General features: G+C 44.4%; 1 protein-coding gene across 1 annotated transcript in view; it reads right to left on the minus strand.

Moving 5' to 3' along the window:
- The window catches only part of prim2 (DNA primase subunit 2), a 266,094-nt gene that overhangs the window by 93,735 nt on the left and 146,782 nt on the right, over nt 1–25,577 (minus strand). The window contains exon 7 of the mRNA XM_070884338.1: nt 3,771–3,835. Coding sequence (XP_070740439.1) covers nt 3,771–3,835 — 65 coding nt within the window. The remainder of the gene's footprint in view (nt 1–3,770; nt 3,836–25,577) is intronic.

The raw sequence follows: 25,577 nt of genomic DNA on the forward strand, positions 1-25,577 counted from the left end.
CAATAGGATCAAACATGTCACCTCGGCCCCTTTTAAACCAGCCTCCAATGGGCAGGCAGGGCGGGCAGTACAAACTAACAGAGCCTTAAATGAGTCACAGAAGGCTCACTCCAAACCTGCCTGTCCCGAATACTGCTCAGCTACCACGAAACCCCACTCGCTCACAGGGGTGCCCCCGGCTGAGCTACTCATGAAAAGGACACTTAAAACCAGACTCTCGCTGGTTCACCCCAACCTGCATGATCAGGTAGAGAGCAGGCAGCTGCAACAAAATGTCAACGATGGTCACGCCAATGTGTCACTGGAAATTGATCTGAATGACCCTGTGTATGTGCTAAGCTATGGACATGGCCCCAAGTGGATCGCGGGCACGGTGATAGCTAAAGAAGGGAATAGGGTGTTTGTAGTCAAACTAGACAATGGACAAATTTGCAGAAAGCACCTGGACCAAACGAGGCTGCGGTTCATAGACTGCCCTGAACAACCCACAGCAGACACCACCTTTTTCGAGCTCACAACACACACCCAAAGGATCAACGACACCACCCTGGACCAGGAAATCAAACCCATCACGCCCAACAGCCCAGCAAGGCCAACAACACGCCAGCCCAGCGAGGGCACAGCCAACACACCAGAACAGTCATTTGTACCGAGGCGGTCCACCAGGGAAAGAAAGGCTCCCGACCGCCTCACCTTGTAAATAGTTTTCACTTTGACTTTTGGGGGGGGGGGGGAGGAAGCAGTGATGTTGTGTATCTGTAAAGCATGCACTCCCATGTTCCACCACCAGGGAGCGCATCCCTTGGGAGCACTGTATATAAGCCAGCCCCCCCAAGTCCTGTTTCCTCACTCTGGAGTGTCTTAATAAAGACTGCGGTCACTGTTACTTTAACCTCCCTGTGTGCAGTCTCATCTGTGTTTGGAACACAATACCTAGAAAGAGACTACATTAAGAAGCTAAATTTGAGATAATGAAAGGATTTGATAAGGTAGACATAGAGAAGATATTTTCACTTGTGGGAGAGACCAAAACTAGGGGTCATCAATATAAGATAGTCACTAATAAATCCAAGAAGGAATTCAGGAGAAACTTCTTTACCCAGAAAGTGGTTAGAATGTGGAACTCACTTCCACAAGGAGTGGTTGGGGCGAATAGGATTTAAGGGGAAGCCAGATAAACAGAAAGGAATGGAAGGTTATGCTGCTAGGGTCAGATGAAGTTGGGTGGGAGGAGGCTGGTGTGGAGCATAAACACCGGCACGGACCAGTTGGGCCAAATGGCCTGTTTCTGTTCTGTACATTCAATGTAAATTGCTTGCCTCCATACACAAGATAACAAGCACAACATACATATCTAAGCAAACAGTCAATGTCCTCCTGCTGTCCAGTCGAATGCTTCAGGCCCACATTCAGTGGACATGCCAAAACCACAGATGAAATAATATTTCAGTTTATGAAGTATAAAAAATGACAACTGGTTTCACTGTCCTGAAAGTACTTACTTTCCAGTAATAACTTGCTTCCACTACACAATGTTTGCCAGCATACCTGAAAAGGCATTGATTGTGCTCTGAAGCACAGACACATTGCAGGAGCAGCTTTATTTATAATTTTCCACCATCTCAGGTACTTGGGTTTTTAGTTATTGATAAATATTACAGGTTCTCCTGGTCAGGCACTAGAACATGATGAGTTACTATGAAAATAAGTTTATAAAGCCTCTGAAACACGTGATCTCTGTTGATGGGAGACTTCAATTTTCCATGAATTCAATGTCACAATGTTTTCCCATCTGATGTGGTGAAAAGTGCAACTGAAAGATCTGTTGAAATAATACAAGACTGTTCCCTATCTCAGCATGCCAAAGAGGAAACCAGGGGTAATCATATACTAGATGTAATGTTTAGTAACTAACCTAACCTGGTTACACACCTCTGTGTGGCAGAATACCAGGAGAGCATTGGAATAGTCGATTCTGGAGGTAACAAAAGCATTGATGAGGGTTTCAAAAGCAGGGACGGAGACGGGAGATACTATGGATCTGGAAGTACACAGTCTTGGTGATGGAATGGTTACGGGGCCGGAAGCTCAGCTCAGAACAAATAGAATGGTGAGGTGTGAGCAGTCTGGCTCAGCCTCAGAGTTTGGCAAGGGAGTTGATAGAATCAGTGGCAAAGAGATGAACTTTGAGGCAGCGACAAAGACAATGGCTTCAGTCTTCCTGATATTTAATTGAAGGAAACTGAAGCGGAGCCAGGAGTGGATGTGGGACAAGCAGGGTGGTGAAGTAGAGCTGGGTGTTGTCCATCTGCATGTGGATCCTGACCCCAAGCCTTCAGATGATGCCGATGAAAAACCGGGGGTGGGGGGGGCAGATAGTTCCGTCGGGGACTCGAGGTAACATTGCGGGGCAGGAAAGGGAGCCATTGCAGGGGATTCTCTGGCTACATCTAGATAGGCAAGAGTGGAATCAGGCTAGCGCAGTCCCACCCAGCTAGACAACGGAGAAGAGGCGTTGGAGGAGAATGATGTGGTCAACCGTGTCAGAGGCTGCAGACATATCACGAAGGGATAGTGCACCATGGGTCAGAGAGAATATCATTTGTGACCTTGATGGGGCGTTTAAGTGCTGTGGCAGGGGCAGAAACCCGATTGGAGAGGTTGAAATGTGGAGGTGCAGTAAAGATGGGCACGGATTTAGGAGATAACACGTTCAAGGACTTTGGAGAATAAAGGGAGGCTGGAGGTAGTTTGCATGGATAGAGGGGTCAAGGATGGGTTTTTTTGAGGAGGGGAGTGATAATAGCAGATTTGAAAGAGGGGATCAGTAGGTTAGTGGGAATGGAGTCAAGAGAGCAGGGGCTCGGCCTCACAGACAAGATGAGCTTAGAGAGGACATTAGGGGAGAACAGAGAAGCTGCACAAAGATGCGAGTTCAGGGCTAGGGCAGGGGAGGGATTCGGCAGAGGCAGCTCATCAGCTGGTCTGAATCTTAAGTGACGAAGAAGTCAATGAGCTCCTCGTACTTGGAGTTGAGGGTGGAGGGGTTTAGGGAGATGGTAGATCGTGGAGAAAAGAAGCAGGGGCTCTTTGCTTTCCAGGCTCATACGAAATCCTCAACTGAAATCAAAATAACGTGCCTTTGTAATTCCCAATTCTTGATAAACATGCTCCTGAATTTGTAACTGTGGGCTGGAACAAACCGAGGAGACCACCACCAAATACCTACTCATATTGTGGAACATCTTAGCCAGACCAGCAGCTCGGAGGTTGCAGCATGCAACATTAAATATAAACGTCTGTGAACTTATTAATACAATGAAAATTGGCAGCATTGCTTTCTGCTACCTCTGAACAAATTATTACAGACCTCATGGAATTGATCATGGAAACCAAGCAATATTTTTTTCAAAAATGAAAAATCCTCATACAATATACAATGGTCTTTACGTTATAATCAAAGTGCAATAATAAACGTGTGCAATACAACTTCAGTAATTTTAAAATAAAGGGTGAGCTTGGTTGTCAAAACAAAACAGCATGTTCTTCTACGTGCCCATTATTGCTGAAACATCTGATAAATATTTCGGTTTAAGCTTCTGAAAGCAATTTAAAAAACATTAAAAATACTGCAATCTTGCAGTCAATGCATTCACTTTGATGTTATTTCCTAGATCTTGTATGTAGCAAAACAGTGAGAAGATCCTCATCAGTGCAGGATTACATTTGGTTTATAACTGTGTTTAAACTGTCATACAAGGAGTTATTACCTGAGGTGACTCAATAGAGGCTGGAGTCGCTCATCTTGCATAGCAGGCAGCAATCTGGACATCAACTGCAGAAAAGAGGCAAGTTTATAAAGAGACCCATACACAAGGCACAGTAACGCTAAATTAATAAATACACAACAAAAAATTACAAGTAGCATAATTTACAGGTTACACAAGTCTCTTGTTCACTATTGGGAACAGAGGAAGGAAGATTGGAATAGGAGGAGGCTATTCAGCCCCTCGAGTCTGTTCTGCCATTCAATTAGATCATGGCGGATCTGTATCTTAACTCCATTTACCATCTTGGTTCTGTAACCCTCAGTATCCTTTGCTAAACAAAATTCTAATAATCTCAGTTTTGAAGTTTCCAACTGGCCCCCAACCTCACCAGCATTTTGGAAGAGAGCGTTTCAGATTTCCACTAAACTTTGTGTGAAGAAGTGCTTCCTGACATCACCCCTGAACAGCCTGGCTTTAATTTTAAGGTTATGCCCCCTTGTTCTGGACTACCCCACTGGAGGAAAGAGTTTCTTTCTGTCTACCCTATCAAATCTTTTAATCATTTTCAACAACTCAATTAGATCACCCTTTCATCTATATTTAAGGGAATAAAGCATAATGTATGCAACCTGTTCATAATTTAACCCCTTTAACCCTGGTATCATTCTGGTGAATCTGTGCTGTACCCTCTCCAAAGGCAATATATCCTTCCTGAGGTGCCGTGCCCAGAACTGAACATACTACTCCAGAGCTCTGAACAGCAGTAACATAACTTTGTATTCCAACACCCTTGAGATAAAGGTCAACATTCCATTAGCCTTTTTAATAATTTTTTGTACCTTTATACTAGCTTAATAGTGATTTTTCTGGTTGAAGCCCTAAATCTCTCTACTTATTGATGAAGCTAATGTTGGGAAATTGCACATCGATCCTTCAACGCTTTGCGACATCTTTGCAACTGTGAAAGCATTTGGAGACAAGATCTTGGGGAAACACCACTAAAGCTTTTTCTATAGCAAAAATCTATTGCGAAAATGATTCTTCCTGATTCTAAAAAGAAAGCTGATGCTGGGAGTTCATTGTGCCCAATGCTGCTGCTTTCCATTAGTATGGCTGGGGGAGGGAATGAGCACGGTCACTGGCGCAGTAAGCGACGAGGTTGGGCTGAGTTGTGGGAACCCGATGAGGGTGCATTGGACATAAATACAACAATATGGGGAAGCATTCAATTCCCGAAAACTCAGGGCCCTCGCCTTGTCATGAGAACTTTTTAAGGTGCTTTTTTCTTTCTGTACCAAAAAAAAATGTGGTACTGATATAAAACAACAGCTGTAATGGGGGAAAGAGGCAAAAGAACAGGTAACCAAGAGAAATATAAAAACAAAATACTGCGGATGCTGGAAATCTGAAATAATAACAGAAAATGTTGGAAATACTCAGGTCAGGCAGTACCTGTGGAGAGAAACAGAGTTAACGTTTCAGGTCGATGACCTTTCGTCAGAACTGGATAAAGTTAGAGATGCAACAGTTTTTACAGGGGAGGAGGGTGGGGAGGGGAGGAAGGAACAGAAGGAAAGGCCTTGGAATTCCCTTCGCTATACCTCTCCGCCTCTCTTTCCTCCTTTATGATAAAACCCATCTATTTGACCACCTGCCCGAATGTCTCCTGATGTGGCTCGGTGTCAAATTCTGTTTCGGAACACTGCTGTGACGCACCTTCGGATGTTTTACGATGTTAAAGGCGCTATATAAATACAAGTTTTTGTTGTTTGCTAGAGTTGAGGGCAGGAGTGCAAGTTTTGGCAAATGTGAGAAGGGAAACAGAAAGCAACGAAGCTTAAAGTAGGAGACACAAAAACGGAAATCCCGTCGCAGAGCAGAACTTCAAGGTGGGCATTCCTGGAGAGATGTGGCAGTGAATTAAACACCAGTACAAAAGCAAAACACTGCGAATGCTGGATATTTTTAACCAATAGATAAAATCAGATTGCCTATTTCAGTATCGTTTTCTTCATTCTTTGAATGTAGTTTGCCTTTCAACATCCAACACTGCTCCATTTCCTCCCTCTCTCTGACCTGGGTCTGTGGAACTTTATTGTGCACCGAAGTTCCAGTCATTGCATTGAGTGGATCTCATTTTTCAATCTCTAACAAAACAGTCAATTAAACAAGGCCCTCTTGTTGAATTTTAATTGGTTTCTAACCCTCTCTATTTATCCACGGCATCCTGAAACTACGAGTAGTTTCCCTTCTCAAATGGAATATCTCATGCAATCTCATGCAAATTGGCGTGTGCCAATTTATCCTGCCACTTCACCTCTGCTCATCCCTCATCTTTCTACAACTTGCCCTCATCCAATCTGGTGTTAAGGTTTCTGTACCAACACTTTCACTTTCGAGTTAGATTTTAAACCTCATCATACTATGGCGACTCCCCGCAAGGCATCCATCCCCATTTATTGCATCTATTTCATTACTCAGAACCAGGTTAAAGCTTCCGCCCTTGTAAGGCCCACTGACATTGTGCTTACCCAAAGAGTCCATATCCCTTCCTCTGTCCCAATCGAGAAGTGGATAACTCAAATCTCCCAGAATAATTATTCTATTATTCATACTCACTGCTCTAATCCGCTTGCAGATTCCCATTTCCGTCCCACAATTTGGAATATCATCCTACTTATGCAACAAGCCCTTTTTCTCATCTTTAACCTTAAATTATATTGACTTCATCTCTACCCCTGCCTTGTCTACATCAACAACTTGCATTTATATAGTGCCTTTAACGTGATAAAGCATCCCAAGGTGCTTCACAGGTGTATTAACAGTCTTTGACACCGAGTCACAGAGATATTAGGACAGGTAACCAAAATCTTGGTCAAAGAGGTAGGTTTTAAGGAGTGTCTTAAAAGAGGAGAAATAGGTGGAGAGGTTTAGGGAAGGAATTCCAGAGCTTAGACCCTAAGCAGCTGAAGGCACGGCTGCCAACGGTGGAGTGCAGAAAATCAGGGATGCATTCAACCATGCATTGATTTCCCGAACCTTCCTGTCCTTCTCTGTTCTAGCGCAAGCTGGGGAAGTAATCCCTCTCCTAAACTGGTTTCCTAATCTTCTACCTTTATCTTATCAACTGCACTCATCAACTCCAAAATGTCCAGCCTTTGGCACTCCTTTCACCATGACATTTCTACAGCCGCTGATCTGCTCAACTATACTCTCACCACCAACTTTGAAGCCCTAGTCCCCGTTAAAACCATTACTCTCTCTCAGCCTAGCCATTCCACCTGGCACCCCTCAAGTCCAAGGGGTGCAGACTTGAACGGATGTGGCGGGCAACTGGTTTAGCCATTCACCACCAGATCTGGCTCGAACACAAAACATTATCGGATCCTACTCTTGTCTGTAAAACTGCTCACTATTGCAGGATCATTCTGGAATACAAAGATAACACCCGGCTACTATTCGCTACCACTAACCGTCGTGTTAAACCCCTCTCCCTTGTCTCCACCACACTCACCTCCAACAAGTGTGAGGAGCTCATGGACTTCATTGTCTCAAAGATTGAGACCATCGATCAGCTGCCTCTGGGAGTTCTCTTCCTTCCCCTCGCCCACCGGGCCAAACTTCCTCTGAGGCTTCCCCCCTGCCCTAGCCCTGAACTCTCATCTTTCTCTAGTTTCTCTCTGATCACCCCTCTTGACCTCTCCACACTCATCTTGTCCATGAGACCCACTTCCTGCTCCCTTGACCCTATTCCCACAAAACTGCTGACCACCCAACTTCCTTTTTTGGCTCACATGTTAGCCGACATTGTAAACGGTTCTCTCTCCTCAGGTATTGGGGCACTCAAAGACTCCGTTCAGAGAGCCCTATACAGCCAGCGCCTCACTGCCAACCCTCGATGACCCCGAGACACGGAGTGCCCACAGCGCCTAGTCTCCCCTCAAGGCCTCCATAACAGCGCCTGCGAAGAGACGTTCAGTCACTCAACCAGGAAACACCAAGACTGGTTTGACGAGAACGACCAGGAGATCCAAGGGCTAATAAACTGCAAGCGCAAGGCATTTCTGAACTTAAAGCAGCAACCCAATTTGGGAGCAGCAAAGCAGCTCTACATGCGGCTGAAGGCTGAGGTGCAACAAAATACCCGCAACCTAAAGAATAGCGCAGGGTGGAAAAAGCACAGGAGATCCAGCAGTTGGCCGACAACCACGACGTGCGAGGTTTCTTCAGCGCAGTCAAGTCCACCTGCAGCCAAAGCACCCAAGGCCCACCCCACTGCTGGCTAAGAACAGAGAGGCACTCATTAAGGACACTGAGACAGTCAGGGCCCGCTGGAAGATCTCCTTAACCGAGACTCTGCCTTCGACGCGAGTGTCCTCGACTCCATCCCGCAGCATACTGCCCACCACCATCTCAGCAAAACCCCAACCCTGCACGACGTAGAAAAGGCCATCTGTCAGCTCAAGAACAAGACTCAGGAGCAGATGGAATCTCCGCCGAGGCATTAAAGTATGGCAGAGAAGCACTACTGGCACAAATGCATGACCTCACCTCTCTTACCTGGAAGGAGGAGAGCATGCCAGGAGATCTCAGAGATCCCGTAATTGTGACCATCTTCAAAAAAGGGGACAAGTCCGACTGCGGTAACTACAGAGGAATCTCCCTGCTGTCGGCCACTGGGAAAGTCATTGCAAGAATCCTCCTCAATCGTCTTCTCCCCGTGGCTGAAGAGCTCCTCCCAGTCGCAATGCGGATTCCGTCCACTAAGGCGGACAACGGACATGATCTTCACCACGTGACAACTACAAGAGCAATGCAGGGAACAGCACCAACCCTTGTACATGGCCTTCTTTGACCTCTCAAATGCCGTTGACACCGTCAATCGTGAGGGACTATAGAGCATCCTCCTCCGTTTCGTCTGCCCCCAAACGTTTGGCACCATCCTCCTGCTCCATGATGACATGCAAGCCATGATCCTGACCAACGGATCCACCACAGGCCCAATCCACGTCCAGACACCGCGGTGTCAAGCAGGGCTGTGTCATTGCACCAACGCTTTTCTCGATCTTCCTCGCTGCAATGCTCCATCTCACTCTCAACAAGCTCCCCGCTGGAGTGGAGCTAAACTATTGAAGCAAAAGGAACCTGTTCAACCGTCGCCACCTGCAGGCTAGATCCAAGGTCGTCCCATCCTCTGTTGTCGAGCTGCAGTATGCGGATGATGCTTGCGCCTGCGCATATTCAGAGGCAGAACTCCAAGCCATCGTCAACACCTTCACCGAGGCGTACGAAAGCATGGGCCTTACACTAAATATCCTAAGACAAAGGTCCTCCACCACCCTGACCTCGCCACACAGCACTGGCTCCCCCCAGTCATCAAAATCCATGGCTCGGCCTGAGACAACATGGACCATTTTCCATACCTCGGGAGCCTGCAATCAGCAAGGGCAGACATCGATTGCAAGGGCAGACATCGATTACAAGGTCGAACACCGCCTCCAGTGCGCCAGTGCAGCCTTTGGTTGCCACAGGAAGAGTGTGTTTGAAGATCAGAACCTAAAATCTGGCACCAAGCTTAAGGTCGACAGGGCAGCAGTGATACCCACCCCTCCTATATGGCTCAGAGATGTGGACTATATACAGCAGACAACTCAAAGCACTGGAGAAGTACCACCAACGCTGCCTCCACAAGATCCTGCAAATCCACTGGGAGGATAGACGCACCAACGTCCGTATTCTCGCTCAGATCAACATCCCCAGCACTGAAACACTGACCACATCGACCAGCTCCGCTGGGCGGGCCACATTGTCCGCATGCCCGACATGAGACTCCCTAAGCAAGTGCTCTACTCAGAACTCCTACACGACAAGCGAGCCTCAGGTGGGTAGAGGAAACATTTCAAGGACACCCTCAAAGCCTCCTTGATAAAGTGCAACATCCCCACCAGCACCTGGGAATCCCTGGCCCGAGACGGCCCAAAATGGAGGAAAAGCATCCGGGAGGGCACGGAGTACCTCGAGTTTCGTCGCCGAGAGCATGCAGAAATCAAGCACAAGCAGCGGAAGGCGCGTGTGGCAAACCAGACTACCCGCCCACCCTTTCCTTCAACCACTGTCTGTCCCACCTGTGACAGAGACTGTAATTCCCGCATTGGACTGCACAGCCACCTGAGAACTCACTGCTAGAGTGGAAGCAAGTCTTCCTTGATTTCGAGGGACTGCCGATGCTGACTGTTCCGTTCTCCTTCAAATCTGCCGTCATCACCCCTCTCCTCAAAAAACCAACCCTTGACCCCACTGTGCTTGCTAGCTATCGCCCGATCTCCAACCTCCCTTTCCTCTCCTCTCCCAAGTCCTTGAACGTGTTGTCGCCTCCCAAATCCGTGCCCATCTTTCCCAAACTCCCATGTTTGAATCCCTTCAATCTGGTTTCCGCCCCTGCCATAGTATCGAAATGACTCTCAAAGTCACAAATGACATCCTTTGTGACTATGACAAAGGTAAACTATCCCTCCTCGTCCTTCTCGACCAGTCTGCAGCCTTTGACACGGTTGACCACTCCATCCTCTTCCAATGCCGCTCCATCGTCCAGCTGAGTGGGACTGCACTCGTCTGGTTACATTCTTATCTATCGAATCGTAGCCAGAGAATCTCCTGCAATGGCTTCTCTTCCCACTCCCGCATTGTTACCTCTGGTGTTCCCCAAGGATCTAACCTTGGCCCCCTCCGATTTCTCATCTATATGCTGCCCCCTTGGCGATATCATCCGAAAACACCGAGTCGGTTTCCACATGTACGCTAATGACACCCAACTCTACCTCTCCACCACTTCTCTCGACCCTTCCATGGTCTCGAAATTGTCAGACTGCTTGTCCGACATCCAGTACTGGATGAGCAGAAATTTTCTCCAATTAAATATTGGGAAGATCGAAGTCACTGCATTCCCGAGCCACTGATTCCATCCCTCTCCCCGAGGCTAAACCAGACTGTTCGCAACCTAGGGGCCATATTTGACCCTGAACTAAGTTTCCGGCCACTTATCTGCAGCGTAACTAAAACCGGCTATTTTCACCTCCATAACATTGCCCGCCTCCACCCCTGCCTCAGCTCTTCTGCTGCGGAAACCCTCATCCATGCCTCTGTTACCTCTAGACTTGACTGCTCCAATGCACTCCTGGCTGGCCTCCCACATTCTACACTACGTAAATTTGAGGTCATCCAAAACTCGGCAGCTCATGTCCTAACTCACAGCAAGTCCCGATCACCCATAACCCCTGTGCTCGCTGATCTACATTGGCTCCCGGTTAACCAATGCCTCAATTTCAAAATTCTCATCCTTGTTTACAAATCTCTCCATGGCCTCATCCCTCCCTACCTCTAATCTCTTTCAGCCTCACAACCCCACGAGATGTCTGCGCTCCTCAAATTCTGCCCTCTTGAGCATCTCTGATTATAACTGCTTGGGCTCCAAGCTCTGCAACTCTTTTCTACCCCCCCCCCCCAACCTCTCCGCTTCGCTTCGCTTCCCTCCTTTTAAGACTTCTTAAAATCTACCTCTTCAACCAAGCTTTTGTTCATCTGCCGTAATTTCTTATGTGGCGCGATGTCAAATTTATCTGTTTTGTCTTATAATACTGCTGTGAAGCGCCTTGGAGGATGTTTTACTATGTTAAAGGCGCTATATAAATAACAGTTGTTGTGGTTGCAGGACTTTAGGCCGTTCTTTAGCTATATCGCTGGCCCCACATGGATGACCATAACTGGTCGTCTCCCTCCCTGTACAGATGTTTTTCCCAGTCTGACATATGTTCCATACACTAGCACATGGGAGATTACAAAGCAGATCTTTTGTGTTTCATCATTGCCATGCAGATGAAATGCAACCAACCCTATCCAAACGAAACAGATACATAAATGCGTATATATACATATACACACACCAGACCAGCTCTTCTGCACTAATTGGGTTGACAAAACCTAACCGAAAAATTCCAACGACACCGTAATAATTAGAACTTTATTTCCGAACCAGTCGATTTAATTGATTCTTCCTCGTACAAAATCACAAATGACAGAGTTGAAAAGCTAGTATTCGTTTGTGCCTCAATTCTATATTTCACAAAACTTCGATAATTCGTTACAATAAAACAGGCAAATCACCATGATTTATAAATTCAATTTTGAAGCAATTTTTCACCCTTGTACTTAACACAAAATTGTAAAGTACGACCAAATGGAATCTTTCCCCTCTTAAGTTAAGTAGCAGCAATAATGCACAAGAGACCAGTTTTTCCCAGGGAAATACAGAACACCCTCATTTACATTTAGATGACAGTGTTCTGTGCAGGGGAAAAAAAGATTGTGGTTGGCACCTCTGCACACCTTGCTGACATGATCAAGTGGAAATGAACTGAAAGACATGCATGCATCACTGACTGTTTGAAGAATCATTGGGTAGCAGGGAAGAAAGAGACATTAACATATATAGATGCAAGAATATATTCAAAGTTTCACCTCCTATTCCACTGAGCCTTTAATTTTATTACAAGATATCCTGGCATATTACAGCAGGATTGTTTTTGGCCTCTTACACTGTGCGCAATAGTGGAGTTTCTTTCTGGACAACGATCAACAGCAAATTTATCCAGTTCAGCAAATATTTGGTCATAGGCTGGAGTCATGGAACTAAGCTTGTATCTATAACCCCAAGTAATGCTTATGGTGGAAAAAATGCATTGGAACCTCCATTATCCACCTGTATTTTTGCAGGACAAAGTCTTGAAGCAGACATCACCTCACCATTCAGATCATGGTTCGATTATTATTTGTAATGTCTTCAGTCTTTTGTCTAAAGTGTTGTTGAATTGTATGTATAGGTTTAACTTTGGGAACTTTTGACGAGCTGCCAATTTCTGGAATTCTCATCACTTTGCTGGATAATAGGGGCTCCACAGGGTACAGATTCTGAACAAATCTGTTCCTGAAAAGAGCAGCGGGAAAGCTTTCAGTTGGGAAGTACACCATATCCATTTTACCCGCCCCACCTTGCCTTCATCCAACTGGACGTGGTGGCTCATGTTGGAGTACGGTGCGCGATAGGCACCAGCCATGCCCTTGCATTCCACCCAGGTGGCCCTTGAGGTCTACCCAACTTTTCAGGAAAACCGTTACAATGCACAAGGTGAGTTACAAAGATCTTCCTCAGTCAACATCCAGCAGCATCATCATCATACAAACTATTCATCTGCGCTTTCAGTAAAATGGAAGGGCGAATATGTGTATTCTTTCGGTGGGCAAAAATCCCTTTCATGATTTATAGTACTTCAAAGAGAAATGCCTATGTTTCCCACGAGCAACTACACTTCAAAAAGTACTTCATTGGATGTAAAGCACTTTGGGATGTCCTGGGATTGTGAAAGATGCTGTATAAATGTTTTTATTTCCTTTCTATGCATTTCCACATCAGGTACACATTTTTAAACGCTTCACTTTGAAGAATATATACTTTCTGATTTCCCAATGCTTTAAAAAAAAACATCTGGGAGGAGACACTTTACCAATGTCCTGCCACAGCCTTAGTGAGATATCAGGCTTATGATCTGATCATTTGAACCCGACCCAAACTCAACATAAAAATCACCAAAATTGGACAAGTCTCAAGACCAACAAGTCCCAATTTGAATAATCTGTGCAGCACGTCAACGTACCCTTCAACTCAGAGTTTCAGCAAAGGATCAGATTCCTGCATTACATCAGTTATGCTGCTTCCATGCCTAGTTTAAGGTGTCGATACATTGTCAGTAAAGACTCAGAAGGATGGGCAGTTTATGCTATATAAAGGTGGTCTCGCACCCCAAGGATAGGAAAAGCTTACAGAATAAAAGCAGCCAGTGTGAACTTTTCTGGGTTCTTAAAAAATCTGCCTTTTTTGCAGCCTTCGGCCGCCTGAGGAAGAGTGTTTGAAGACCAGGTCCTCAAATCTGCCACCAAGCCCATGGTCTACAGGGCTATAGTAATACCCGCCCTTCTGTATAGCTGAGAGACATGGACCATGTAGAGTAGACACCTCAAGTTGCTGGAGAAATACCACCAACGATGTCTCCTCAAGATCCTACAAAACCCCTGGGAGGACAGACGCACCAACACGAGACTCCCAAAGCAAGCGCTCTACTCGGAACTGATTCCAGGGATGGCTGGACTGACATGTGAGGAGAGACTGGATCAACTGGGCCGATATACACTGGAGTTTAGAAGGATGAGAGGGGGGTCTCATAGAAACGTATAAGATTCTGACGGGACTGGCCAGGTTAGATGCGGGAAGAATGTTTCCGATGTTGGGGAAGTTCAGAACCAGGGGACACAGTCTTAGGATAAGGGGTAGGCCAGTTAGGGCTGAGATGAGGAGAAACTTCTTCACTCAAGAGTTGTTAACCTGTGGAATTCTCTACCGCAAAGAGTTGTTGAGTCCAGTTCATTGGATATATTCAAGAGGGAGTTAGATATGGCCCTTACAGCTAAAGGGATCAAGGGGTAAGGAGAGAAAGCAGGAAAGGGGTACTGAGGGAATGACCAGCTATGATCTTATTGAATGGTGGTGCAGGCTCGAAGGGCCGAATGGCCTACTCCTGCACCTAGTTCTATGTAACTCAGCAACCCCAGGAAAATTCTTTCTATTCAAACATATTAACACTGTAATTATGAAAGCTCAATCTATATAATAATGTGAATATAATACAGTAATGATAATGAGATATGAATCATCATCGAAGTTTATATGAATTTTGTCAATTCATCTGACCAAACAAGCCATTAAGCACACTGTTCTTAAATATGTTGTGAATTTGTAACTTCACGTACAAACAAATAATTGTGCAATTTGTCCTTGGTGCGACTAACGCATTCTCCATGTGTGCAACAGCAACAAGATCTTCAGGTCTTTAGAAAATCACGAACAAAGAAATTGAATTCACACAGTAATTTTCACATCCTCAGGCAGTGCCAATTCATTTACTTTCAAATAATTACTTTTGAAGTGCAATTAGTTAGAATGTAGACAAGCAGGAGAGCCAATGTGTGCACAGAAAGGACTCACAAATAGCAACAAAATAATGATCAGTTTTGTTGGTGTTGGTTGAGGGATAAATATTGGCTAGGGCACTGCGAAACCCCTCTGATTATAATTCAAATAGTGCCATGGGATTTCTCAAACAGTTTCACCATCTCATCTGAAAGATGTCAACTCCAACTATGCAGCACTCCCTCAAATACTGCACTGAAGTGTCATCTTAGATTGTGTGTTCAATTCCTGGAGTGTGACTAACAGGCGAGAGCCAACCTGAAACTTGGCTCAGTAGCACCACTCTTCACTAAGGATACCACCAAAAGCAGTACCTGCAGATAATGGAATCTCAAAACAAATCAGCAGCAGAATGATGTTGGTGGTGTCATAGAAACATAGAAAATAGGTGCAGGAGTAGGCCATTCGGCCCTTCCAGCCTGCACCGCCATTCAATGAGTTCATGGCTGAACATGCAACTTCAGTACCCCATTCCTGCTTTCTCACCATACCCCTTGATCCCCCTAGTAGTAAGGACTATAGCTAACTCCTTTTTGAATATATTTAGTGAATTGGCCTCAACAACTTTCTGTGGTAGAGAATTCCACAGGTTCACCACTCTCTGGGTGAAGAAATTTCTCCTCATCTCGGTCCTAAATGGCTTACCCCTTATCCTTAGACTGTGACCCCTGGTTCGGGACTTCCCCAACATTGTGAACATTCTTCCTGCATCGAACCTGTCTAAACCCATCAGAATTTTAAACGTTTCTATGAGGTCCCCTCTCATTATTCTGAACTCCAGTGAATACAAGCCCAGTTGATTTAGTCTTTCTTGATAGGTCAGTTCCGCCATCCCGGGAATCAGTCTGGTGAACCTTCGCTGCACTCCCTCAATAACAAGAATGTCCTTCCTCAGTTTAGGAGACCAAAACTGTACACAATACTCCAGGTGTGGCCTCACCAAGGCCCTGTACAACTGTAGCAACACCTCCCTGCCCCTGTACTCAAATCCCCTCGCTATGAAGGCCAACATGCCATTTGCTTTCTTAACCGCCTGCTGTACCTGCATGCCAACCTTCAATGACTGATGTACCATGACACCCAGGTCTCATTGCACCTCCCCTTTTCCTAATCTGTCACCATTCAGATAATAGTCTGTCTCTCTGTTTTTACCACCAAAGTTGACAACCTCACATTTATCCACATTATACTTCATCTGCCATGCATTTGCCCACTCACCTAACCTATCCAAGTTGCTCTGCAGCCTCATAGCATCCTCCTCGCAGCTCACACTGCCACCCAACTTAGTGTCATCCGCAAATTTGGAGATACTACATTTAATCCCCTCGTCGAAATCATTAATGTACAGTGTAAACAGCTGGGGCCCCAGCACAGAACCTTGCGGTACCCCACTACTCACCATTCTGAAAAGTACCCATTTACTTCTATACTCTTTGCTTCCTGTCTGACAACCATTTCTCAATCCATGTCAGCACACTACCCCCAATCCCATGTGCTTTAACTTTGCACATTAATCTCTTGTGTGGAACCTTGTCGAAAGCCTTCTGAAAGTCCAAATATACCACATCAAATGGTTCTCCCTTGTCCACTCTACTGGAAACATCCTCAAAAAATTCCAGAAGATTTGTCAAGCATGATTTCCCTTTCACAAATCCATGCTGACTTGGACCTATCATGTCACCTCTTTCCAAATGCGCTGCTATGACATCCTTAATAATTGATTCCATCATCTTACTCACGACTGATGTCAGGCTGACCGTTTTCTCTCTCCCTCCTTTTTTAAAAAGTGGGGTTACATTGGCTACCCTCCACTCCATAGGAACTGATCCAGAGTCAATGGAATGTTGGAAAATGACTGTTAATGCATCCGCTATTTCCAAGGCCACCTCCTTAAGTACTCTGGGATGCAGTCCATCAGGCCCTGGAGATTTATCGGCCTTCAATCCCATCAATTTCCCCAACACAATTTCCCGACTAAGAAGAATTTCCCTCAGTTCCTCCTCCTTACTAGACCCTCTGACCCTTCTTATATCCGGAATGTTGTTAGTGTCCTCCTTAGTGAATACCGAACCAAAGTACTTGTTCAATTGGTCCGCCATTTCTTTGTTCCCCGTTATCACTTCCCCTGATTCTGACTGCAGGGGACCTACATTTGTCTTTACTAACCTTTTTCTCTTTACATATCTATAGAAACTTTTGCAATCTGTCTTAATGTTCCCTACAAGCTTCTTCTCGTACTCCATTTTCCCTGCCCTAATCAAATCCTTTGCTGAGTTCTAAATTTCTCCCAGTCTCTGGGTTCGCTGCTATTTCTAGCCAATTTGTATGCCACTTCCTTGGCTTTAATACTATCCCTGATTTCCCTTGATAGTCACGGTTGACTCACCTTCACTTTTTTATTTTTATGCCGGACAGGAATGTACAATTGTTGTAGTTCATCCATGCGGTCTCTAAATGTCTGCCATTGCCCATCCACAGTCAACCCCTCAAGTATCATTCGCCAATCAATCCTAGCCAATTCACGCCTCATACCTTCAAAGTTACCCTTCTTTAAGTTCTGGACCATGGTCTCTGAATTAACTGTTTCATTCTCCATCCTAATGTAGAATTCCACCATATTATGGTCACGCTTCCCCAAGGGGCCTCGCACAACGAGATTGCTAATTAATCCTCTCTCATTACACAACACCCAGTCTAAGATGGCCTCTCCCCTAGTTGGTTCCTCGACATATTGGTCTAGAAAACCATCCCTTATGCACTCCAGGAAATCCTCCTCCACCGTAGTGTTTCCAGTTTGGTTAGCCCAATCTATGTGCATATTAAAGTCACCCATTATAACTGCTGCACCCATAATTTCTTGTTTGATGCCCTCCCCAACATCACTACTACTGTTTGGAGGTCTGTACACAACTCCCACTAACGTTTTTTGCCCTTTGGTGTTCTGCAGCTCTACCCATATAGATTCCACATCATTCAAGCCAATATCATTCCTAACTATTGTATTAATCTCCTCTTTAACCAGAAATGCTACCCCACCTCCTTTTCCTTTTATTCTATCCTTCCTGAATGTTGAATACCCCTGGATGTTGAGTTCCCAGCCTCTGATCATCCTGGAGCCACGTCTCCGTAATCCCAATCAGTGTCCCCCTGTTGTCTCAGCAGGTAAATCCATCCTGCTGTGGAAGACATTGGAGTTGTACAGACAACATCCTGAGTAGATGCGGGCGTTGTTGATCTCAAACGGGGTGGAAAGTAGTCCTCTGCAATTGACCGCAGCATATGTTGGCAAGAGGAGCGAGACGTGGGAGAAAGTCATTCGGGTTTCTCCTCCTGATTGTCAACCAGTGCCCACTACCCCTGAATAGTGTACATTTCACACAAGGACTCAATTGCATTGCATTCGCTCCTCACTCGCCCCATTGAATAGCCTGCCACCACCGAACACTTGCAAAGGAGTTGCAATTCCATGGTGCCTTTTACGACCTCAGTACGTCTCAAAATCTTTGACAGCCAATGAAATACTCTTCAAGTGAAATTCCTATCGCAGTGTAGGTTGCTGGCATAATTAGTTACACAAGAATGACGGATGCTTGGGTAAGGAATCCTTTCAACCAATCCCGTGATAAACTCAGCTCCATCAGTAAAGGAGAGAAACTGGAAAAAAATTACAGCAGTTTGGGTCTGGGCAAAGTATAAATAACTGCAGAAATTACACAAGCACTACATTTTTTGAAAAGACTGCATGTATGGCACACCGTGGAACAAAATGTCAAGAACATGCAATTGTTCATCCAATAATTTCTGAAAACTGTGCTGCATATTTGCAGGAGAAATCTATCCTATCTTTTACCTCTGTTCCCCAGAAAAAATAGGATGACAGTAGCCTTCAACTTAGGAAAATACTTCTCTCCCGGCACAATCTAACAGCAAGGTGGGAAATGGGGAAATGGGGTGGAACATACACCCGTGAAAAGTCAAAAATGCATCTCGAAGTACTAAATTTCTTTAGTGACTTCAAACATTTGACCTCCACCCAAATTTAAACAACCCTCCTCCAAAAGGCTTCACCGTGAATCTCTTCCAACAGCAGCTCACACAACAGAATCTTTGGGGTGGTGGGATCAAAGAGCCTTGATTAATCTTTAAGACAACAGCAAACCAAAACTCTACATTTCAAGTGGTGAAGAAGAATCCCCTGCCTGATAGCAGACCAATGTGTCATCTCCATGGACCCTTTTACAATGTCTCATCAGACTCAGCAACGCTACAAATAAAGTTTACTTCAAAATATAGAACACAAAAACTTGGGATTATTATTTTTTAAGATAAAAAGTGATACAGAATAAGAAATGAGCATAGGCCTAGTGAGCCTGTTCTATCCATGAAACCACGCACAAACCGATTTGAGCAATTATGGATTCTACCCAATTTATTTGAACTCCTGAAGAACATGAATTACTACAAATAAAACTTGGAAAGTAAAACTCAAAAGTCTAATCATTCACTAAGGGGGACTGGACAAAATCTCCAGATCAGCCTAATATTACCAACCACATAATTCAACACCATCCTGCTGTACTCCTGAGATGACTTTTCCCTAATTTTGACAGGGTGGGAGTCATCATGTTCCATACAATATTTTGACTATTATACTTATCCTTATAAACCTCAGCTCTAACAATCAGATAAACACCAGCTCCTTTTGAAAGTTCCACGATTAAATATCTCATCAGTGAAGCCAATTCCCCACAGTATTACCCAGTCACTTAAAACTGTTCTAGATCAATATTAATCATATTGGCTGACATTTTAGTAGACAGCTAACGGTCTCTCTCAATCCCTTGGGTATGAAACAAAGAATTCTCAATAATATAACTTGCACGTGATTGGCTCATGAAATAACTGCTTTCTGCAAATATAGTAAAACAACATTTGAACAATTCCAACATAAGATAGGTAATTCCTTAAGCAAAGGACAGTCTTAAACAGTGTGCATCTCAAATAACTTGGGGTTTTATGATCTGTATATTCCCAGGAGTACTCAGCTCGGTGGTAGTGAAAAGCTGAACCTTCCACCCAACCAATATAATAGAAAAACTACATTTGATTAAAAGAAAAAGCTACCACTCGTCAATTCTTGGTGACAGACCAATACTGACCGCCAAACAAATTAAAGTCCATGAAATGAAACATTATTTTGATTATCAAAATGAAGGTTTTTTGGTCTTTGATCTTTGGTCTAAAAGACAGAGTATATATATAAGCTGCATCAAAGTGCAACATACAATGTACATCAATACAATCATAACATGGATTTTAGTTTCTGAAGACAAATTATTAACCTTCTATGACCCATGGTAAATATAAAGTTATGTGGAGAGACTGGAGAAGCTTGGATTGTTCCCTTAGAGCAGAGAAGGTTACGGTGAAATTTAATAGAGGTGTTCAAAATTATGATGCGTTTTGATAGATTAAATGAGAAACCAAAGGACACAGATTTTTCTTTTGTACATTGTGGCATGTGGGCATCGCTGGCAAAGCCAGCATTTACTGCCCATCCCTAATTGCCGGAGAAGATGGTGGGGAGCCGCCTTCTTGAACCGCTGTAGTCCATGAGGTGAAGATACTCCCACTGTGCTGTTAGGGAGGGAGTTCCAGGATTCTGACCCAGTGATGATGAAAGAATGGCAATACATTTCCAAGTCTGGATGGTGTGGGACTTGAAGTGATGGTGTTCCCATGCGCCTGCTGCCCTTGTCCTTCTCGAGGTCGTGGGTTTGGGAGGTGCTGCCGAAGAAGCCTTGGCGAGTTGCTGCAGTGCATCTTGTAGATGGTACACACTGTAGCCACGGTGCGCCGATGGTGGAGGGAGTGAATGTTTAAGGTGGTGAATGGGGTGCCAATCAAGCGGACTGCTTTGTCCTGGATGGTGTTGAACTTTGAGTGCTGTTGAAGCTGCACTCATCCAGGCAAGTGGAGAGTATTCCATCACACTGCTGACGTAGGTCATTGGCAAATGAACCTGATGGGAGTTGAGAATTTTTTTTCCACATTGTGTTATCATCATCGGGAATGCTCAGCCTGAAAGGGCAGTGGACGCAGATTCAATCGTAACATTCAAAACGGAATTGGATATGTACTCGAAATGGAAAAATTTACCGGGCTCTAGCGGAAGAGCGGGAGAGTAGTACAATGGGTCAAATGGCCTCCTTCTGTGCTTTACGATTCTGTAATACACACCTGCCATCTCACTGGATCTTTTCGATTGAAAGCACCACGGCTGTTTTTGTTTTTAAAAACAAAACTTGGATTTGGGAAAATTCTTGTGCTCCAATTGAAGGATGTCAATGTTGGAGAACTTTTGGCATTTATTAAATTAAGCACTCCCAATTCAGGCAGACCTCCCCCTACTCTGAAGTCAGCTTTACCTTATTCCCTACCTCGGAAAAGCATCCCTTCCACATTAGTGTGGACTCTTTCCATTTCTAATACCACTTATTCTTACGCACCGAGGGCTATTTTTAAGCAAATTTTCCAATCTTGTCTACAAAGGAACGAGCCGAGATTGCATGAACTCATTTCATGGAGGAACCTTATGACTGATGGGAAAAGGGGAGACTTAAGTCTCATCGGTCTCATCTGGATTCAAATGCAGGTATGAGACATGAAAGTACACGTCACCACCCTGCTGATTTTAATCTATTTCCAATAATAATCAGCACCATTTAGATAGTGCACTTGGCATGAAGACATCTCAGAGCAGGTGGACATTGAACAAGAAAAGAAAAGATAGAACTTGCAGTCATATCCTCGGGATGCCCACGGCACTTTGCAACAAATAGATTACTTTCAAAGTGCAATCGCAGTTGTTATGCAAAAGAAAAAAAGACTTGCATTTATATAGCTCCTTTCACGACCTCAGGATGTCCCAAAGCACTAAAAGCATTTCATTTGCTGCAAAAAGTGCAATCACTATTGTAATGTAGGGAACACGGCTGCTAATTTACACACACAGCAAGCTCCCACAAACAGCAATGAGACAATGAAGAGATCATCCCTTTTAGTTATGTTGATTGAGGGATAAATATTGGACAGGACCCCAGACAAATTCCCCTCTCTTCTTCGAAATAGTGCCATGGGATTTTTGTTGTCCACCTGAGAGAGCAGACGGGGCCTCGGTTTAATGTCTCATCCCAAAGACAGTACTGCTGACAGTGCAGCACTCCCCTCAGTATTGCACTGAAGTGTCAGCCTGGATTATGCAAATGTCAGCAATTGTGGCAGGCAATTTGTACAAAGCAAGGTCCCACAAAGAGCAAATGAATCAGTAACCAGATGGACTCTTTTTAGTTGCAATGGTTGACGGACAAATGTTCGCCAGGACACCAGGAGAATGCCTGCTCTGAGCAGTGCAACAGCTTTTTTAGTGTACCTGATGCAGTACAAAGGGCCTCAGTTTAACATCACAACAAAAAGATGACCTGCTAAATCCACAGTGGAGCTTGAACCACAGCTCTCTGGTTGAGTGTTAGCTACTGAGTTAAGATGAAACCTGAAGAAGGAGGGCACAAGGGAGGGAAGGAGAATGCAAAACAAAGCACGGTGAAATAAATGGTAGATTTTACTTCCCTCTTTTTGAAGAAAAAGTAATGAGAGAATTCCAGAAGGTAGAGGCATCGTGGCTGAAGAACTGATTTACCAACCCTTACCGCAAGACTGCTAACAACCTCGATGTCTTACTGGACCTCAAAATGGATTTCCATACCCATATCCTCCCCATCACACTGATCGTCTATTTCTACCTCCATAACACTGCCCAGCTCTGCCTCAGCCCTTCTGCTGCTGAAGCACTCAACCATGCCTTTGTTACCTTCAGACTCCATTGCTATCCTGGCCGGTCATCCTTGCTCCGATCTTCATAAGAACATAAGCAATAGGAGTAGGAGGCCATTTGGCTCATCGAGCCTGCTCCGTCATTTAATAAGATCATGGCTGATCTGATCATGAACTCAGCTCCACTTCCCTGCCTGCTCCGCATAACCCTTTATTCCCTTATCGCTCAAAAATCTGTCTATCTCTGCCTTAAATATATTCAAAGACCCAGCCTCCACAGGTCTCTGTGGCAGAGAATTCCATAGATTTACAACCCTCAGAGAAGAAATTCCTCCTCATCTCAGTTTTAAATGGGCAGTCCCCTATTCTGAGACTGTGTTCCCTAGTTCTAGATTCCCCTATGAGTGGAAATGTTCTCTCTGCATCCACCTTGTCGAGCCCCCTCATTATCTTGTATGTTTCGATAAGATCACCTCGGATTCTTCTAAACTCCAATGTGTATAGGCCCCACCTACCTTCATAACCTACCCTCATCTCCGGAATCAACCTAGTGAACCTTCTCTCAACAGCCTCCAATGCTAGTATAGCCTTCCTTAAATACGGAGGCCAAAACTGTACGCAGTACTCTTGGTGTGGCCTCAACAATACCCTGCTTTTATACTCGAACCCCTTGCAATAAAGGTCAACATTCCATTTGCCTTCCTGATTACTTGCTGTACCTGCATACGAACTTTTTGTATTTCATGTACAAGGACCTCCAGGTCCCTCCCTGTACTGCAGCACTTAGCAATTTTTCTCCAATTAAATTGTAATTTGCTTTTCTATTTTTACTGCCAAAGTGGATAACCTCACATTTTCACACATTATACTCCAACTGCCAGATTTTTGCCCACTCACTTAGCCTGTCTATATCCTTCTGCAGATTTTTTGCGTCCTCACAATTTGTTTTCCCACCCATCTTTGTATCATCAGCAAACTTGGTTACATTACACTGGTGCCTTTATCCAAGTCATCAATATAGATTGTAAATAGTTGATGACCCAGCATCGATCCCTGTGGTACCCCACTATCACTATTTGTCAACTGGAAAATGACCCATTTATTCCGACTCTCTGTTTTCTGTTAGTTAGCCAATACTCTATCCATGCTAATATATTACCCCCATGAACTTTTATCTTGTGCAATAACCTTTTATGTGGCACCTTATCGAATGCCTTCTGGAAATCCAAATACATCACATCCACTCATTTCCCCCTTATCCATCCTGCGTGTTACATCCTCAAAGAACTCCAGCAAATTTGTCAAACATGATTTCCCTTTCATAGAAACATAGAAAATAGGTGCAGGAGCAGGCCATTCAGCCCTTCTAGCCTGCACCGCCATTCAATGAGTTCATGGCTGAACATGAAACTTCAGTACCCACTTCCTGCTTTCACGCCATACCCCTTGATCCCCCGAGTAGTAAGGACTTCATCTAACTCCCTTTTGAATATATTTAGTGAATTGGCCTCAACTACTTTCTGTGGTAGAGAATTCCACAGGTTCACCACTCTCTGGGTGAAGAAGTTTCTCCTTATCTCGGTCCTAAATGGCTTACCCCTTATCCTCAGACTGTGACCCCTGGTTCTGGACTTCCCCAACATTGGGAACATTCTTCCTGCATCCAACCTGTCCAAACCCGTCAGAATTTTAAACGTTTCCATGAGGTCCCCTCTCACTCATAAAATACAAAATTTACAATCAATTCATAAAACCATGCTGACTCTGCTTGACTGAATTATACTTTTCCAAATGTCCCACTACTGCTTCCTTAATAATGGACTTTTAGTATTTTCCCAAATGACAGATGTTAGGCTAACTGGTCTATAGTTTCCAGCTTTCTGCCTGCCTCCTTTTTTAAAATAGGGGCGTTACATTTGCGATTTTCCAATCCGCTGGGACCGTCCCAGAATCCAGAGAATTTTGGTAATTACAACCAATGCATCCACTATCTCCGCAGCCACCTCTTTTAAGACCCTAGGATGTAAGCCATCAGGTGACTTGTCTGCCTTTAGTCCCATTATTTTACCGAGTACTACTTCATTAGTGATAGTATTAAGTTCCTCCCTCCCTATAGTTCCTTGATTATCCACTATTTGGATGTTTTTAATGTCTTCTACTGTGAAGGCCTATACAAAATATTTATTCAATGTCTCTGCTATTTCCCTGTTCTTCATTATTAATTCCCCAATCTCATCCTCTAGGGAATCAACATTTACTTTAGCCATTCTTTTCCTTTTTATGTACCTGTAGAAACTCTTACCATTTGTTTTTATATTTCGTGCTATCTTCCCCCTCTCATTTTTTTCGTCGTTCTTTGCTAGCTTTTAAAAGTTTCCCAATCCTCTGGCCTCCCATTAGTCTTGGCCACATTGTATGCCCTTGTTTTCAATTTGATACCCTCCCTTATTTCCTTAGTTAGTCACGAATGGTTATCCCTTCTCTTTCTCTTTCCTTCTCATTAGGATATATTTATGTTGCGAATTATGGAATATCTCCTTAAATGTCTGCCACTGCTCATCAACCGTCCCACACTTCAATCTATTTTCCCAGCCCACTTCAGCCAACTCTGCCCTCACACCTTTGTAGTCTCCTTTATTTAAAGCTTAGGATCCTGGTTTGAGAACCAACTTTCTTACCCTTCAACTGAATTTGAAATTCAACCATGTTATGGTTACTCATTCCTAGAGGATCCTTTACTTCAGCGTCTCCACAGCTCTGCAGCCCGTATCATAACTCTGTCCAAGACCTCTGAACTGTATTGGCTCATGGTCCCCCAATATAAATTCATCATTCTCATGTCTAAATCCCTTTATGGCTTTGACCCTCCTTATCTTTGTAACTTTCTCCAACTCTAC

This window comes from Pristiophorus japonicus, chromosome 7 (genome assembly GCF_044704955.1).
Source record: "Pristiophorus japonicus isolate sPriJap1 chromosome 7, sPriJap1.hap1, whole genome shotgun sequence".
Classification (NCBI taxonomy): Eukaryota; Metazoa; Chordata; class Chondrichthyes; family Pristiophoridae; genus Pristiophorus; species Pristiophorus japonicus.